We start from the raw sequence: 16,209 nt of genomic DNA, 5'->3' as shown, positions 1-16,209 counted from the left end.
TGAAATTTTGCAACACCTCTTCGTTAGTGATTAATTCTGCACAGTATACCACAATATCATACCCCAAGTTATTGATGCAAACTGTCAATATCAAAACGGTAATAATACCATAGTGCTGCCTACTTCTTCCTTCACTTTAATCATTCGTTTTCTGTCTTCCCTCCTCTCTTCCTATTTCTCCTTTCTTGTCACTCTGTACTAGTTTTCCTTCTTTTTTCAGGTGGCTTTACATTGAGTGACAAGCCCAATGGTTTCCGGTAAGTTAGGAAACCATTTACACCGCTGGATGGTAACCATATAACCAACCTATACGTGTTTCTTACGTGTCAGCAAGTGGGTTGGCGGAGGGTTTGTGGCCATCCCCGTAAAACAACTAACTCAAAGACAAACGGTCTCCCTTTACGGGATTATGACGTCTGGCTACAGACAGATAGATATAGAAATATACTATACAAGACAGTGTTATGGGTAATATACATCCAGTAACGCTGTATACTGTATTTGGTTAACGATGAATTACTACCACCTAAATTACATCCCAAAGTCCTTCACTACTTGGAAACATCTTAAACAAGTAAAAAGGTCTGGAAGCAACAAGGAAGCCTAAATGACACTCGCATAGCGGCTTGTAGAGACTTAACTTAATAAGAAGATATTCCTTAATGCAGCATCCATATTTGTGCTGGAGTTTTCAAAAAGATGGTGTAAAAGGAAAATGTGAACCTCTTTGGTAATGGCAGAATGTTGTGTGTGTGTGTGTGTGTGTGTGTGTGTGTGTGTGTGTGTGTGTGAGAGAGAGAGAGAGAGAGAGAGCCGAGGGGGATATCCACTTATTCATTCGGTTTCCCTCAGGTACCAGAGACCAAAAAATATAGATAGGTAGGTAGATAGAGAGACAGATAGATAGATATAGCTAGACAGATAGATATAGCCTACACAGACAGATATTTGAGACAAAAATCATATATGTGAGAGCAACAATAAATACTGTATATATCCGACAGAATAAACATCTCCGTCTTTCTGGCGTACAGGTGCCAAACCCGTCTTCTGGTCTGATGGACTACGCCACCACGATGAGACCCGAGTACCACCAGGCCATCATTGACCTCATCCACCACTACCGCTGGGATCACATCATTTACCTCTACGACTCCCATGACGGTCAGTGAGCACGTAATCTTTTTTACAATAGTTACCTCTCCCTGCATCCCGTTTTTTTTCTGCTATTTCCTTCAGCTACAGGTTGCCTACTAAATTATTTTACTACTTCTTCTTCAAAATTTACCTCTACGACTCACACGACGGTCAGTGAGTCTGCCTTTTTAATTCTTTTATCATAGTTACCTCTACCATTCTCCCGTTTTTTTTTTTCTGCTGTTTTCTCCAGCTACTGGTTGCCTACTGAATTATTTTACTACTGCTGCTTCAAAATTTATCACTACGACTCACACGACGGTCAGTAAGCATGCTTTTTTTTTTTCTTTTTTTTAATAGTGACCTCTTCCATCTTCACGTTTTCTTCTTCTGTTCCTCCTTTTACTACTTGCCTACTGAATTGTTTTACTATTGCTACTTCAAAATTTACCTGTGCTACTCGCACGACAGTCTGTGCTCCTGTCATATAATGCATTTCTTTCTTTCAGCTTCCTGTTTTATCTGCTGTCTCTCTGGTTTTCTACTGAATGGTTTAATTATACTCCATCATTTACCAGTAAGACTCCTACGCGAGTTACTGCTCTTGCCTTTTATCATTGCTTTCTTTAGTAAGCCAACCGCTACTTTATTATATATTTTTTATTGTTCATTTCTCTCTCCAGGTACTTTTCTTGATGCTGCTGATATACTCTCTCTCTCTCTCTCTCTCTCTCTCTCTCTCTCTCCGGTATTATTATGTTTCCTTTTTCGTTCTCATCAGTATCTTTTCTCTCTCGCAGCCACGTCTTCCCCCCCCCCAGCTTAGTCCCCTCGCTTCATTATTTCCACGTCAGAGAAGAGAGAGGCAGATTTAGTTTCTCTCTCTCTCTCTCTCTCTCTCAACACAAGCAGATTTGAAATTGCATACCATAGCTTTATAATCACACACACACACACACACACACACACACACACACACACACACACACACACTTAACGAGAGAGAGAGAGAGAGAGAGAGAGAGAGAGAGAGAGAGAGAGAGAGAAAGAGAGAGCTAAAGAGAGAGAGAGAATTTTACGAGTTCCTTCAACTATCACTACTAGTTCACCCAGAAGCCTGCCATCTCTCGAATAAAGTTTATTATTATTATTATTATTATTATTATTATTATTATTATTATTATTATTATTATTATTATCCTCTACAAGAAGAGTATGTTTTCACCCGTTTGTTTGTTTGTTTGCTTGTCTTTTAGCAGGATTACTCAAAAACTAAAAGAGAGATTTGGACCAAATTTAATAGCCATGTCCCAGGGAACAATCGATTAACTTTTGCTACCGGGCCGGATCGTATTACAGATCCTAGATTCAGACGCGAAGCCTTAGTCACTGATGAGAAAACCTGACCCATTATGAAGAGTGGTTTGGAAATTACGTTGCCATTGTCGGAGAGATGCGCTCCACTGAGTGCCCCTCTGGTTATTATTATTATTATTATTATTATTAGATGATGATGATAATGATTAATATTATTACACACTTCTGTTCTCGACTGCAGCTTCCTTCAATTATTAAATCCCAGTTATCATATTCCTTCACCACTTGCTTCACGAAGTCCACTTATCCTAAACAGTAATTACTCACCCAGTCCAGTTGGTTACCATTCTTCAATTTACCTGCAGTCCGAGGCAAAAGTTTGATTACTTCTCTTCCTGTACTTATGACTTTCTTCTGCTGACTGACATTCATGAAATGACAGTGTCTTGGTATGTTTTTCTACATAATATTATTTTTACATCTTTTGTCTCGCCGTCTTGTGCTAGTTAATATTTCTAAGCTGAGCGTGGCTTGGTATGATTCTTAGCCCAGTATTTCACCTTTCCTTCTTATTTTCCATTGGTGGCCAATATTCTCAAGGTGCAAAAAGGTTGTTTTGTTCCACTGTCTTATATATCACTTCTTATAGTTCCCATTTTCCTTCTCTGGCTAGCATTCCTAAGATGAAGGGGGGGGTTGCTGTGTTCTTCTGTCAGATATTTTACCGTTTCAGCTTCTCATTTTCCACTGCTGAGTAATATTTCTAACACGAGGAAGGCTTGGTGTTTCTTTGTCCATTGATGGTTATACGATGCGTCAGGGAGGAGTGATGGTCATACTCTAGTTTCAAGTAGACACAGTGGTGTAATGGTTACATTTTGCCTCCTGGCTCTATTATCAGTTCTTATCCAAACTTTATTTTAATATCTACTAAATTAATTCCATCCGTTCTGCAATAATTCAGGTACAGTCAGCAAATTCCTCACCATTAACCCATTCTGCTTGAACTCCAGTTAGCCAGCAGATCCAAATTATCTTCACTCTTATGCTATTCCCTTCACTAATCTATTTTCCAATCCAGCATCATCCTTCATTAAATTCCGATAATTAACCCCTCATTAGTTTGCTCACTAGGCTTACTTTATCTAAACTTAAGTCACCAAGTGTAGTATGCCATCACGTCAGCCATATACCTCTTTACCAAATACCTCAGCCATGTTCCGTATACTAAGCCAGTTTTCAGACATACATGATAGGTCACCAATCCTCGACACCAGGTCAGTTTCCATCACTAATACCCAACCTGCTTTATTTCCCGTCATCTGATCATGTACACTTTTCCATTCCAGTCAGGTGTACAGTCATTCACAAAATATATCCTCTCTCTCTCTCTCTCTCTCTCTCTCTCCACTAATCCCGCCTCTCAAAGCGCTAGTCTTCTTTTCTATCATCTTTCCTCCCTCCTTTTCTCTTTTCCCATTCCTCCTTTTCCCGACCCTACCTTTTACCCCATAATATTGTCTCTTCTCTCATATTATTCAGTTCCTTCGTACAGTGTCAAACCTATCTTCCTCCTGCTCTTCCTTCCTATTCTTTCCCTCCCTTTCCTCCTTTTCTTCCTTCCCTGCTCTCTCCTCATCTCCTGCCTCATCTCCATCACCTCCAAACCTAACTTCCCTCTGTATTTCGTCTTTTTTCATTTTTCTCACCATCGATTTTTCCCCCTTTTTTTTTCATTCCATTCATACTTATATTTTTCTCCTTTCAGTCCTTTTTTCCTTGTTAACACGTTATAACTCTCTTTATTTTTCCTTTCTTCCTCTCTTTTTCTTCATTTTATTTTTCACGTGTTCAGTCCTCCTATTTTTTTTTTCCTTTTTCTCCCTCATCTCCAACCTATCTCCAGCATCTCCAAGCCTCCCTCTCCCATACCGCACCAGGATTCGAGCCCCAAATGATGCTCTGCCACTGATCCCGGGGCACTCCAGAAATATACAGTATATAATTATGTATAGAAATGGCTCGCATAGTGGCCAGAAGCGGGTATTTGTGTCTGGAGCAGTACTGTATGAGAGAGAGAGAGAGAGAGAGAGAGAGAGAGAGAGAGAGAGAGAGAGAGAGAGAGAGAGATACTACCCAGGACAATGGACAGTACCAATTCCCCCCTCCCCCGTATGCTCCTCATCCCCTTCCCTCTCCCTCTGTCTCCCTCTCCCTCCCTCCGTCTCCCCCTCTCTCCCTGTCCCTCCCTTCGTCTCCCCCCCTCTCTCTCCCTCCGTCTCCCCCTCCCCTCCCTTCTTTCTACAGTATGATACATTACTTTTATGCAGCCACTTTTTTATCTTTCTTTTTTACAGATCCTTGTCTTCATTGTTTTTTTTTCCCCATTCTTCCCTATTTTTCTTTTTTTTTTCGGATAACTGTCTTCCTCTTTTTTTATTCACATTTTTTTTTCCCTTTATCATCTCTCTATTCTGCTTTTCTCTCACCCTCCATTTATCTTACTCCTTTTCTTCCTTCACTCATTCTCTCTCTCTCTCTCTCTCTGTCAGTCAGTCTGTCTGTCTGTCTGTCTGTCTGTCTGTCTGTCTGTCTCTCTCTCTCTCTCTCTCTCTCTCCTTGTATATTTACTAAATGTGTTCATTAACTATTAACTGTTTCACCATTCCCTTGATGACATTCCCACTACCAGCCACTCACATGCCTTAGCCCTCTCTTCCTCTCCCTCTCAGTCCTTATCTCTTCCACTCTCTCCCACTCCTTGCTTCTGCCTCAGATTCTATATATCGCTGTTATTACTGTTGCCTCAGGCTGATCTGGACATGAGCTCGGTGGACTGCAGGCTGAAGTTGCCCATCTCCTGCACTCCACCTTCTTCCTTTCAGAGGATAGGGAGGGAACTGAGGAACCTGTGTATAACCAGACAGCGTGGCCTTCCGGTTATATCTGTGTCACCAAGTGAAGGCTTTCTCCAGCAATAAGCTACATATATAAATAAATGAAAGAAGAGCATTCGGGAGCCGAATGCTAATCGCCCGCCAGAATATGCTGTTGGCCAAGTCCAAGATTACACCATGTCTTGATACCCTGAAGGTTTTATGTTGATAGCTCAAGCAGTTCATGGGATATAATGGTGAGATAAAAACTAGTTGACCTTTTGCATCCATTTTGGTGACCTTGGCCTTGACCCCTAGTGCCCATTTTCCAACTCGTCCAAGATTTTGGCCATATCTTGATACCCTGAAGGTTTCATGTTGATATCTCAAGCTGTTCATGAGATATAATGGTACTAAAGGCGGGCTAGTTGACCTTTGGCATCCATTTTGGTGACCTTGACCTTGACCCCAAGTGCCCATTTTCGAACTCGGCCAAGAATTTGGCCATATCTTTATACCCTGAAGGTTTCATGGTGATACCTCAAGCCTTTCATGAGATATAATGGGAACAGACACACGCACACACACACACACACACACACACACACACACACACACACACACACACACACACACACACACACACACACACACACACACACACACACACACACAGAGGCGGACAAAAACGTTATCGCTCCGCCTTGTAAAGGAGGAGGGATAGTAAGACTAAATCGTGTGAGAAGCCATCGTCGGAACTTGCAGAAGGCATGAACGGAATTCCATGCAATTGGAGCAGAGTGTGTGTGTCCTATTTATGAACCAACGCTGTGTGTGTGTGTGTGTGTGTGTGTGTGTGTGTGTGTGTGTGTGTCAGAGGGTGTAGGTTTGCGTACGCCCGCAGTTCACCAATACACTCTTTTTTAATTTAACTTGGTCTAAAATTCTCCCTCCCAGTCGAATGCTGAATTTTAACATTAGTTTAACGCCAGAATGCGATACTAATCACGAGGTGCTATGGAAAGAACGTAGAGCGGTAGCATTATCTAAGCCACTGGTACGTGAAATAACCTACAAAAGAATGAAATTCTTGGCCAAGCGAAGGTGAAAATAGTATAGATTACGTTCATGGGTTGGAGGATGGGATGGGTGTGGATGAGGGAGAGGAGTGGGGGTGGATGGGAATGAGGATGGGACTGGGAGAAGGGGAGATATAGAAATGAGAGAAGGAGGAGAAAGAGAAGGTAGGTGAGGGAAGCGGTGAAGTAGGAGAGAAAGGTGGGAGGGAAGGAAGGGTTGGAGAGACGAAATCAGAGACGGGTGAGGACGGATGCGGGAGAGGGGAGGATGGGGGAGAGAAGTAGGGGGGGGAAAGGTGGGATAAGGAGGAAAGAGAGGAGGGAGGGAAGTAAAGAGGGGTGGGGGTGGGTGGAAGAAAGGAGAAGGGGGGAGAAAGAGGAGAGAAGAGGTAGGGAGGAGAGTACAGAGGGATATGGAAAAGAAAGGAGGTAGAAAAGTAGATGGATTGGGGTGGGTGGAGGAGAGAATTGTGGAAAGGGAGGTAGAGAGGTGTGGGGAGGTAGTAGAGAGGGATGGGGAAGGGGGGAAGAAGAGAGGGGTGGGGAGAAAAAGAGAGGTGTAGAAAGGGACGTACAAAAAGATGGGGAGGGCTGCAGAGAAAAATAGGGAGAGAGGAAAGAAGAGTGTTGGGGAGAATAACAGTCTTAGGGGATCTGGTAACCTCTAAATGATCTTATTATGCTTAGGACACAGCTCTGGCAGTGAAGTAGCTGGACGGTCTCCTTTAACACATATAATACAGTGATCTCCATTGCATTTCATTGACATTCCAGTCAGACGGTTATATCTACCTTGCCATCACCTTAAGGGGGTTAAAGTCTTCATTACCCCTTCATTAGAGTAATTTATTTTTCTTTTTGATTCGTGCCACTGTCAGATGAATATTTTTAGATTTTAGAAACGTGATTTTTTTTTTTTACTAATTCGTCCTACATTTATTAATTCTTCCTGGAACCAGTCATAATTAGGTTTCAGAAAAAGAAAATATTTTTCATTTTAATCTCTGCCACATAAATAATATATTTTTATTTTTTGAATTGATTATCTTCTATATTTTTTGCGTGCGGTAGATTATTTTATTTAATTTTTGGCATAAACGATAACAATTACTTCTTTATTCATAGCTCCGCCAGTCATATGTATTTACCTTGTGGAGAAAGCGTTTGAGTTATTTTTTTTATTTTTATAATCATACTATTGCATTTAGTTCCAGGATCTCGTATGGAAGGGGTTAGATATGTTCCTAACTGGATACTACAATATACTGAAATTAATTGTTGTGCTTAACGCTTTGAATTCGGTGGCTTATTTTCTTTCTTCATGCTAACTCCTCAAATTTATTCAACGATTTTACTTTATTGATGTTTTTTGTAATTCCCTCTTCCTCCAAACAGTTTTCATCAACGATTTTTTGTATGGTCTAAGGGGTTAATGAAGACAATATTTATTCCTTCGAGGTGGAAAAGTCTCCCTTACTTTAATGTAATGGTTTGGTGGCAGGAAAATAAACTTAAAAATACGTCACTGGATGGAAAGGCCTGAGTATTTCCGTACGATGATAAAATGTTGAGAAATTAGTGTGTCCCATAAGAGAGAGAGAGAGAGAGAGAGAGAGAGAGAGAGATTTTAATTAAATTGTAGCAGTTATCTGTTGACATCTTTCGTACAGAACGTAGCCTGTCACTATTTTGCCTTCTGAGAGAGAGAGAGAGAGAGAGAGAGAGAGAGAGAGAGAGAGAGAGAGAGAGAGAGAGAGAGAGCATGAATGAATACAAGAAATATTACAGGGCAGGCGTACAAGAGAGAGATAGAGAGAGAGAGAGAGATGAATGCAAGTGGTGGTGATTGTGGGCTGGCGATGAGAGATAGACAGAAGGATGAATGCAAGTGGTGGTGGTTGTGGGCTGGCGATGACGGGGCCAGAGAGCGCTGTGATTGGTGGATCCGAAGCACCGAATCTTCTCAGTCACGGCCTTATATTTTCCATTTATTTCTTTATCATCACACATTTCCACAGCAAATATACACTTGGTATGTTGTATGTGTAATGTTGTTGCTGTTTGTGATATCATGTGTCTTTGTATTGCCACATTATTGCAAAGGAATGTCAGAGTTTAAACTCATTTGATTTCTTGCATCCCGCCACGTCTCTCCATCTTAACGAGACAGCTGAAAGTCTCGGCTTTTCGCATTTATCTTGTTTGTCATATAATTCCAAAATTAATGTACACGTCATAGATTCTGTATATTATTTTAGTGCTGCTAATGACTGAAACCTTATATAACTTTTGTAAACGAAAATTACGTATAGAAACGCGCATTTGGTAACTCGCGTTTCGTCTCCGAGTCTTCCTCTCGTCATCTCCGAGCCCTCTCTCGCCACTTCAAACCGATCAGCTCGCATTTATCTAGTATTTACCATATATTTCCAAGATTGTTTCATAGGTCGTTTTTACTGTCGCGTTGTTAATAATACATTGAGCCTTCGCACAGGTCTGCAATAAAATAGAATGTTGTACTGTTTAACCGTGGTGTGATTACCCATGATTCCTTGCCCTCCCCTCCTCGCACTGCGTCGCCCGAGTTGAAACTGTGATCTGTGATTGCATGTGTGTGTGTGTGTCTCTCTCTCTCTGTTCACAAAATGCAGCTTATTTCGGCCGGACATTACCCAGTTGGACTGCAGTGGGTCTTACCAAGATTATTATGCTAGTGCAGGTAACTACAGACATACGAGACGAAGGAAATATATATGGAGAAGTTAGGTGTGGGGATTACCTGTGCAGGCATTAAGCAATCCGGCCATCTTGGGGTGAGTCTTGTGGAACATCTGACTTATTTACTGCGATAGCGTCTTGTCCATTTCATTTATGTATCATCAGACAATTTTATTATGTTCAGTAGAGGCTTTTCGAACTGTAGTTGAAAATAGCCTTCATTAACCTCTTCATTGCTAGGTGGCTCTCCTAAGCCGAGGAAAATCATCTGGAAATAGCAATAACAATGAAAAGTACGTCGTTGTCGTGTTTGTTAGTCAGAAAAATATGTACAATATCTATATATAGCTGCCTTTATTTTAAACTGCATATACATGCATTCAAGCATACTTACATACCTAGTATATGTGTATATACATGTGTGCATACCTGCGTGTTTTCCTGCCTACATACATACGTATTAAATGAAGTAGCCTGTATAATTTCATAGCAACAAAAGAATGATAAAATGTTCATTTTTGGCGAATTTTGGTCTTTGGAATTCTAAATGTGGTCATTAGATTTTTTTTTTTTCTCATATTCCTAACATATATACGGTATACGTGATTGGCGTAGGCAGTGCCATGTCTGGTTCGTGAATATTATGGTGTTGTTTACATTAGCTTTGACACCTACGAAGCAGTGCAGTTTTTTCCTCCACAGCGTCCTTCTCAGGTCATATTGTAATACGGTATACATAATTATTGAACAATAATTTATATTGATAGTGTGGTAACCGTTTGAAAATAATTCGAGACTTAGTTCATTCGTGAATACCTAATGATTCTCCTAAGTGGCAGACAATTGTTCCCGTAGTTTAGGCCCTTTGTGTAGGTCACTGCTGTAGCCTACCTTTAATTTGATTTAAGTCTGTTATTTCATACGTACTACCCCAGACGATTTTATTCACTCTAAAGAGTGGCTTCACGTCGTGTTAAGAATTAACCGTTTTCCCGTGAGGATGTATCTTTCATTTTATGAGTCCTCTACCGGTCAAACCGGTCGGGGACTATTGGTTTGCGCGGTTCTGTCGGTACGTCAGTACGTCCGTCAGTCCGTCCGCTATTTGGTGTCCGCTTTGTAACTTCTACATGCATAGACAAAGTTTGATATAACTTGACATAGTTGTTCCCCATACCATGACGGTGTGTCGCGCGCAACAACCAGCCATCTACTCCCAAGGTCAAGGTCACACTTGGGGCTCAAACAAGGTCGGGTGCTGTCATACTTAACAGCCATACTTACATTCGTGTCCGCTTTGTAACGTCTACATGCATGGGCAGAGTTTGATATAACTTCACACTATTGTCCCTCATACCATTACGGTGTATCGCGCACAACAACCAGTCATCTTTTCCCAAGGTCAGGGTCACACTTGGGGCTCAAACAAGGTCGGGTGCTGTCTTACTTAATACATACATATAGATATCATATCCAGATTGTGTACACAGCACATAATATGCAAGGTTATCATCCGGTAGGAAATTTTGTATTGCATTACAGTACTTCATTCACTTGTTCTTGCTAATTTCTGGCGATTTCATACAGTGTTAGAAGGACCTCCAGTCTGAAGATCTCTCATAAACGGTCGGCGGCATCCGACCCTGGCAGCTGCGCCGCCAGTTTTTTTTTTTTTTTTTTTTATCAGTCTCTTAAACGGAGTATAATAGTCCAGATAAAACTTTTATAAAGACATTCTCGGACTGGAGCGGTGTACTGTAATAAAAATGCAGTAGACCTTTATTCGTCCCTGATGTAAGCATAGCTCACTTACTCGCACACACGCTCACACACTCATCTGCCACCACACACACACACACACACACACACACACACACACACACACACGTGCACTCATCCACCACCTCATTCACACTCACAAACACTCGTTCACGTGTGTGTGTGTGTGTGTGTGTGTGTGTGTGTGTGTGTGTGTGTGAGAGAGAGAGAGAGAGAGAGAGAGAGAGAGAGACCGTTTCAGTTCCTTTAGCAATAGAATAATCAAAGCCATCCTGTCTCCGCCAACATTTTTGTGATTACGATGGAAAGTGGAATCTTAAGCGAGAAACCTCAGTTTTAAGTGTGTTTTGAGAGAGAGAGAGAGAGAGAGAGAGAGAGAGAGAGAGAGAGAGACAGAATGATGACAAGTGGTGCTGGTTATGGTGCATTATCATCACACGCCATTTTCAGACATTTTAAAAAGATTTTAAGCAACAAGGTTTCCATATCTCTTGACTATCCATTCACCTACCCCGACTTCTTTTCTCGCCCTCCTCCATCTTCCTCCCTCATTTTTTACCTTCTCCCTCCCCTCTTCCTTTTCCCCCTCCTCACTTACGCTTTTCCTCTCTTGCCCCTTATATCATTCCCCCCTTCTCCCCCCTTTCTCTCCCTTGTCTCCTCCCTCCCTCTTTCCTTGTTTCTTTAACACTTACCCCTAACCTTTCCACCATTGCACACCACACTCCATGATAGATCTCGACTTTGAGACTAAATTCAGGCTCCTCTGAATCACTCTTTCCTGAATATATCTCTTGCCGTTAGCTGTAAAAAAAAAATACTAGAGTGTCTTAAATGTAAACCGGAACAACATAAATAACGTTTAGACCATGACAGGGTTAAAGGTTAAAATGTTGCATATAAAGTTTTCCATATCGCCCTCCCTCTCCACCCCCTGCTTCCTTACCTCTTCGCACCCTCCCCTATCCCTTGGCCTTTCTCCACTCCACAATTCCTCTCTCATGTGCAAAGCTTTTGCAGGCTTTTTGCTTCATGCCGTCTCACCCCACCCAACACCTTGCACCAGTATTCTCTCTCTCTCTCTCTCTCTCTCTCTCTCTCTCTCATATGGGCCTGTCGACCTACCTGTTTTTATAGTCCCCTCTGCTTTTTTATATGTACTCTTAGGGCAAGACTAAAAATCCTTTTATATGTAACTTCCTGATAGAACTAGTGATGATTCAAGCCGCAGATAAGCTTTAGAATATTTCGTCTTTTTTTCGGTTCAAGTGTTTTCTGAGTAACCTGTCTTGTATTAAGGTTGATATTATTAATATTAACATTAGAACGGTATGTAGAGGAACCCACCATCATCTGTGGAGGTAGTGGTGCCTTCGGGTGACTACACTGTGTGACAGTCAGACTGATCCCGTAAACCAGGAAACCGTTTATTACTTTGCGTGATAACCTTATAACCAGTTGTCGTTAAGTGGTTTAGTGGGTTAAGGCGCTCCAACCGGATTGAGTCTGCAAGGATATAAGTGTATCGTAGAGGTGGTTGGAGTTTCTCACAGTGCCACTTTGGGACGAGTGAATGTGGTCACTCTCACCTTAAATATCGTGACTGCGTAGCCTAGCCTGGGGTTCCTGCGATCCTGGTGGGACAGAAAAGGTTTGGATAATGAAAGAATGAATAGTAATGATTTGTATAGGAAGTCTAGTTGCACTGAAAATATTCGGACCAAAATCACCGAAACGAAATACTCAGAATCGTATCACTATTTAGTGCTTACTAGTTTTGTGAGCAGCGTTTTATGTACGGTACCTTTTTTTTATTTTTTTTTTATTTTTTACTTTTGCCTTAATAGTAAACACTTGTTTTTTTTAGCACTTTCACTGCAAAATGGGTGCTTAGATATCATAACCCCTTCGCTAATTCAGATATTGCGTCAAAAGGGTGAAAAGAAAAAGTCTTGTAAGAGGCGCCAATCAAAAGAGCAGTGTCGTAAAGGTGAGCTCTGTTTACTCTGCGACGACACCAGATCTGGCCTGCTTTCGACTGTCAGCCTGTGTTTTATGTTGATATACTGTTTACTGAAGGTTAAGAAGAAAACGTTGACCCCACCATGCTGCCTATTAGGTGTACCGTCCACTGCAGACATGGGTGTACTGTATGTATACATCTGTGCGTCTATCTGTCTGTCATCTATCTATCTGTATTATCTATCAGCCTTCTTGCCTACTTACCCTGCCTGCTTGCCTCATTAACATTCGCCATTAACGCCCACCTGACCCCATACCTCCACAAAAGAACACGTTTCCAACCAAATCCCATTAAGCCTCCGCCAGTCAGAAAGGAGAGAGAGAGAGAGAGAGAGAGAGAGAGAGAGAGAGAGAGAGAGTTGGGGGGGGAAGGGGACGGGAAGAGGGGAGACATTAATATTCTGGGCCGACTCGCAGATCATCACAACACATTCACCGCCAATTTCTGACACCCTTTCAACACGTCCCGTCGACTTCAGTGGCAACCCTCATGCTGACTGTGGCAAACACCACCGTCGCAAATTTTGGCACCCGGGGACATTTTTAGGATTATTATGTCTCAGAAATTTTACGAAGTATTTTTAAACACCCCTTGATATTTAAATGGCCAGAGAAAATAGTCGTTCCATATATTATCGTTCAGTTGGTAATCTTATGCAATCTAACAACCACATGTAGTCATCTTCATTTTAAACCTTTGCAGACTTTCATATCAGGATTTTTTTGGGGGGGGGGGGGAGGGAACTGTCAAGTCCAGATGTTTTCTCCATTAGCTGCTAATGAGATCCGTCGGAAAGAAGAGGGTAAAAAAAAAATAAATTTTTTTTTTTTTTTCTTTTTTTTTTTTTACTCCAAACAGCGCAGGTCAGCTTGCTTATTTATAATTATATATATTAATATTCCGGATAATATTTTTGCCAGCTTTGTCGAAATTAACCCCTTCAGTAAAGTGACTTCTTTTTATAATTCATTCTTTCCTCTCCACACTTATTCAACGTGTGATAATTTTATGATCATTACTGCTCGAAAAGCCTTCTCTGTGCGGAGTGGATTCGTTTGGTTATAGAAAGAAAAAAATACAAATGTCAATAAGATGGAAGATACTAACGCTCCCTGACTCTTGTGACTCCTCTCAGCTGAATAAAATCATCTGACGTTAGCTGGAATTGGGTACAAGAATTCTTCCATCCGTGAGAGGGTTAAATAATTGTGACAAGAGTTTCTTGGAGTCCCGTATCTTACCAGAACAAAAGAGTTTGGTGTTAGCATGAACAGTTATTGCAACAAGTGGGTGGTATGTGTTGACAGTGTTAACAACTCTCCCCGTTTCCTGTCATCATTACCTGCTGAATAACAGTTTGGTGCTAGGTGGAAGAAATATTACTCGATATTACCAGGATGTAAATACCTGATACGAGAAAGTTATCATCATCACTGTCGACGTCGTCGTCACGATCTCTCTATCTGTCTCATCATCATCATGATCATCATCATCATCATCATCCATACCTTTCCACTTCCCATCTTAATCCCATCATCGTCGTCGTCACAGCACCACCACACCAGGTAATAGAAAAAAAAAAAAAAATCACGAGGTACAAATGTCTCCTAAGCCAGGAAACATATTTCCCTTAAATTTTATAGTGTTGTAGTAATAATAATAATAATAATAATAATAAACAGGTCTCTCTCTCTCTCTCTCTCTCTCTCTCTCTCTCTCTCTCTCTCTCCTGCGTAGGACAAACTGTCAAGCCCAAGTCGGATAAAGTAGGTAAGAAAAAATTCCTTAGGCAAGTTAATTGGACCTAGCCTGCTGTAGTGAGCGGTTCACATTCATAATGGAGAGAGAGAGAGAGAGAGAGAGAGAGAGAGAGAGAGAGAGAGAGAAAGACGCCATGGGAATGAGTTAAGTGGTATTCTTAGACTAGTGGTTCTTAAAATATTTTCGACCTCATCTCGAAGTCTCCCTGATACCCCCTGTCTGATATTATTACTCCTATCACTTTAAATTTCTTGTGAAACGCGAAAAGAGAATGGCTGTAAAGAAACATCTATAGTCTATGGCGTTTGTCTTCAGCAAAATAACATACACATATTAGTGTTTTTCCGTGCTGCTAGTGAGTATTATCATACACGAAACTGATCAGTTTTTATTCAGGATGCCCCTCTCGATACCCCCAAGAACCCATTGCGTATCTTCTGGGGGGACTGAGTCACTACGTTAAGAACAACTGTCGTAGACCTTCATGCTCAGTCGATAATAAGAGGGACAATTTAGAGCAGAGAGGGTCTGATGGTGTCCAAAATGATCAGTATTGCCTGCGATGTCCCGAGACGATTAATCTATTACCATCTGAATATTCAGGTACAGTCGGCGTCATAAGTCCTGTCTCCTGCCCTGCTTGTCTTCCATAAACTATGAAAATTGGTCATGTAAACGTACAGCAGATGACCCTCCTGACAGTGATCTGTGGGGGGGGGGAGACATCAGCGTCATTACCCACACTTATTTTTGGAATCCATGGAGAGAAAAGCTGGAGATGGCGACAGGACTGTTGATGCCGACTGTACAGTAATCAAAGCAGGTTTGCCAGTGAGGGGCAAGATCATGGGGCTTTTTGTAGTAGTCAGTGTCCGCGGTGTTAGAGAATTTCGCGCTAAATGTGCATCGATTTTTGTTTTAATGCTGTGTTATAAAGTTTCGTGATAAATGTACGCCTGTATTTTTGACGGTGCTACATTATTTCGCGCTAAATGTTCACCGGTAATGTTTCGACGCGGTGTTATTTCGCGTTAAATGTTCACCGGTAAGGTTTCGACGCGGTGTTATTTCGCGTTAAATGTTCACCGGTAATGTTTCGACGCGGTGTTATTTCGCGTTAAATGTTCACCGGTAATGTTTCGACACGGTGTTATTTCGCGTTAAATGTTCACCGGTAATGTTTCGACGCGGTGTTATTTCGTGTTAAATGTTCACCGGTAATGTTTCGACGTGGTGTTGTTTCGCGTTAAATGTTCACCGACGGTTTTTTGACGTGGTGTTTGATTATTTCGCGTTAAACTGTGCACCGATTTTTTATTTGATGGTGTTAGATTACTTTGTGCTAAATATGTATTTTTTTGATCGACTGTACAGAGCTGAGTATATTTTGTCAAGCCTAATCACCATCGGTGCCATGTAACTGTAATTTGTATTTGCAGGAATAACTAGGGACACGGGGAACCTCAGCACTTTTCTTTCTTTACTCATACTGCAGAGAATAGATATATATAACCCACGA

At 41.4% G+C, this 16,209-nt stretch overlaps 1 protein-coding gene across 1 annotated transcript in view; it reads left to right on the top strand.

Annotated features, from left to right (window-relative positions):
• The first annotated feature begins 511 nt into the window (after positions 1–511).
• The window catches only part of LOC145413595 (glutamate receptor 1-like), a 211,706-nt gene continuing 196,008 nt past the window's right edge, over positions 512–16,209 (top strand). The window contains exons 1-2 of the mRNA XM_080283285.1: positions 512–574; positions 1,035–1,164. Of these exons, the coding sequence (XP_080139411.1) occupies positions 512–574; positions 1,035–1,164 (193 nt within the window). The remainder of the gene's footprint in view (positions 575–1,034; positions 1,165–16,209) is intronic.

The sequence above is a fragment of the Coenobita brevimanus genome, chromosome 1, assembly GCF_032717465.1.
Source record: "Coenobita brevimanus isolate Jiangsu-jjx chromosome 1, ASM3271746v2, whole genome shotgun sequence".
Classification (NCBI taxonomy): Eukaryota; Metazoa; Arthropoda; class Malacostraca; order Decapoda; family Coenobitidae; genus Coenobita; species Coenobita brevimanus.
The sequence above is the reverse complement of the archived record's forward strand: the minus strand, read 5'-3'. Positions and strand labels throughout refer to the sequence as shown.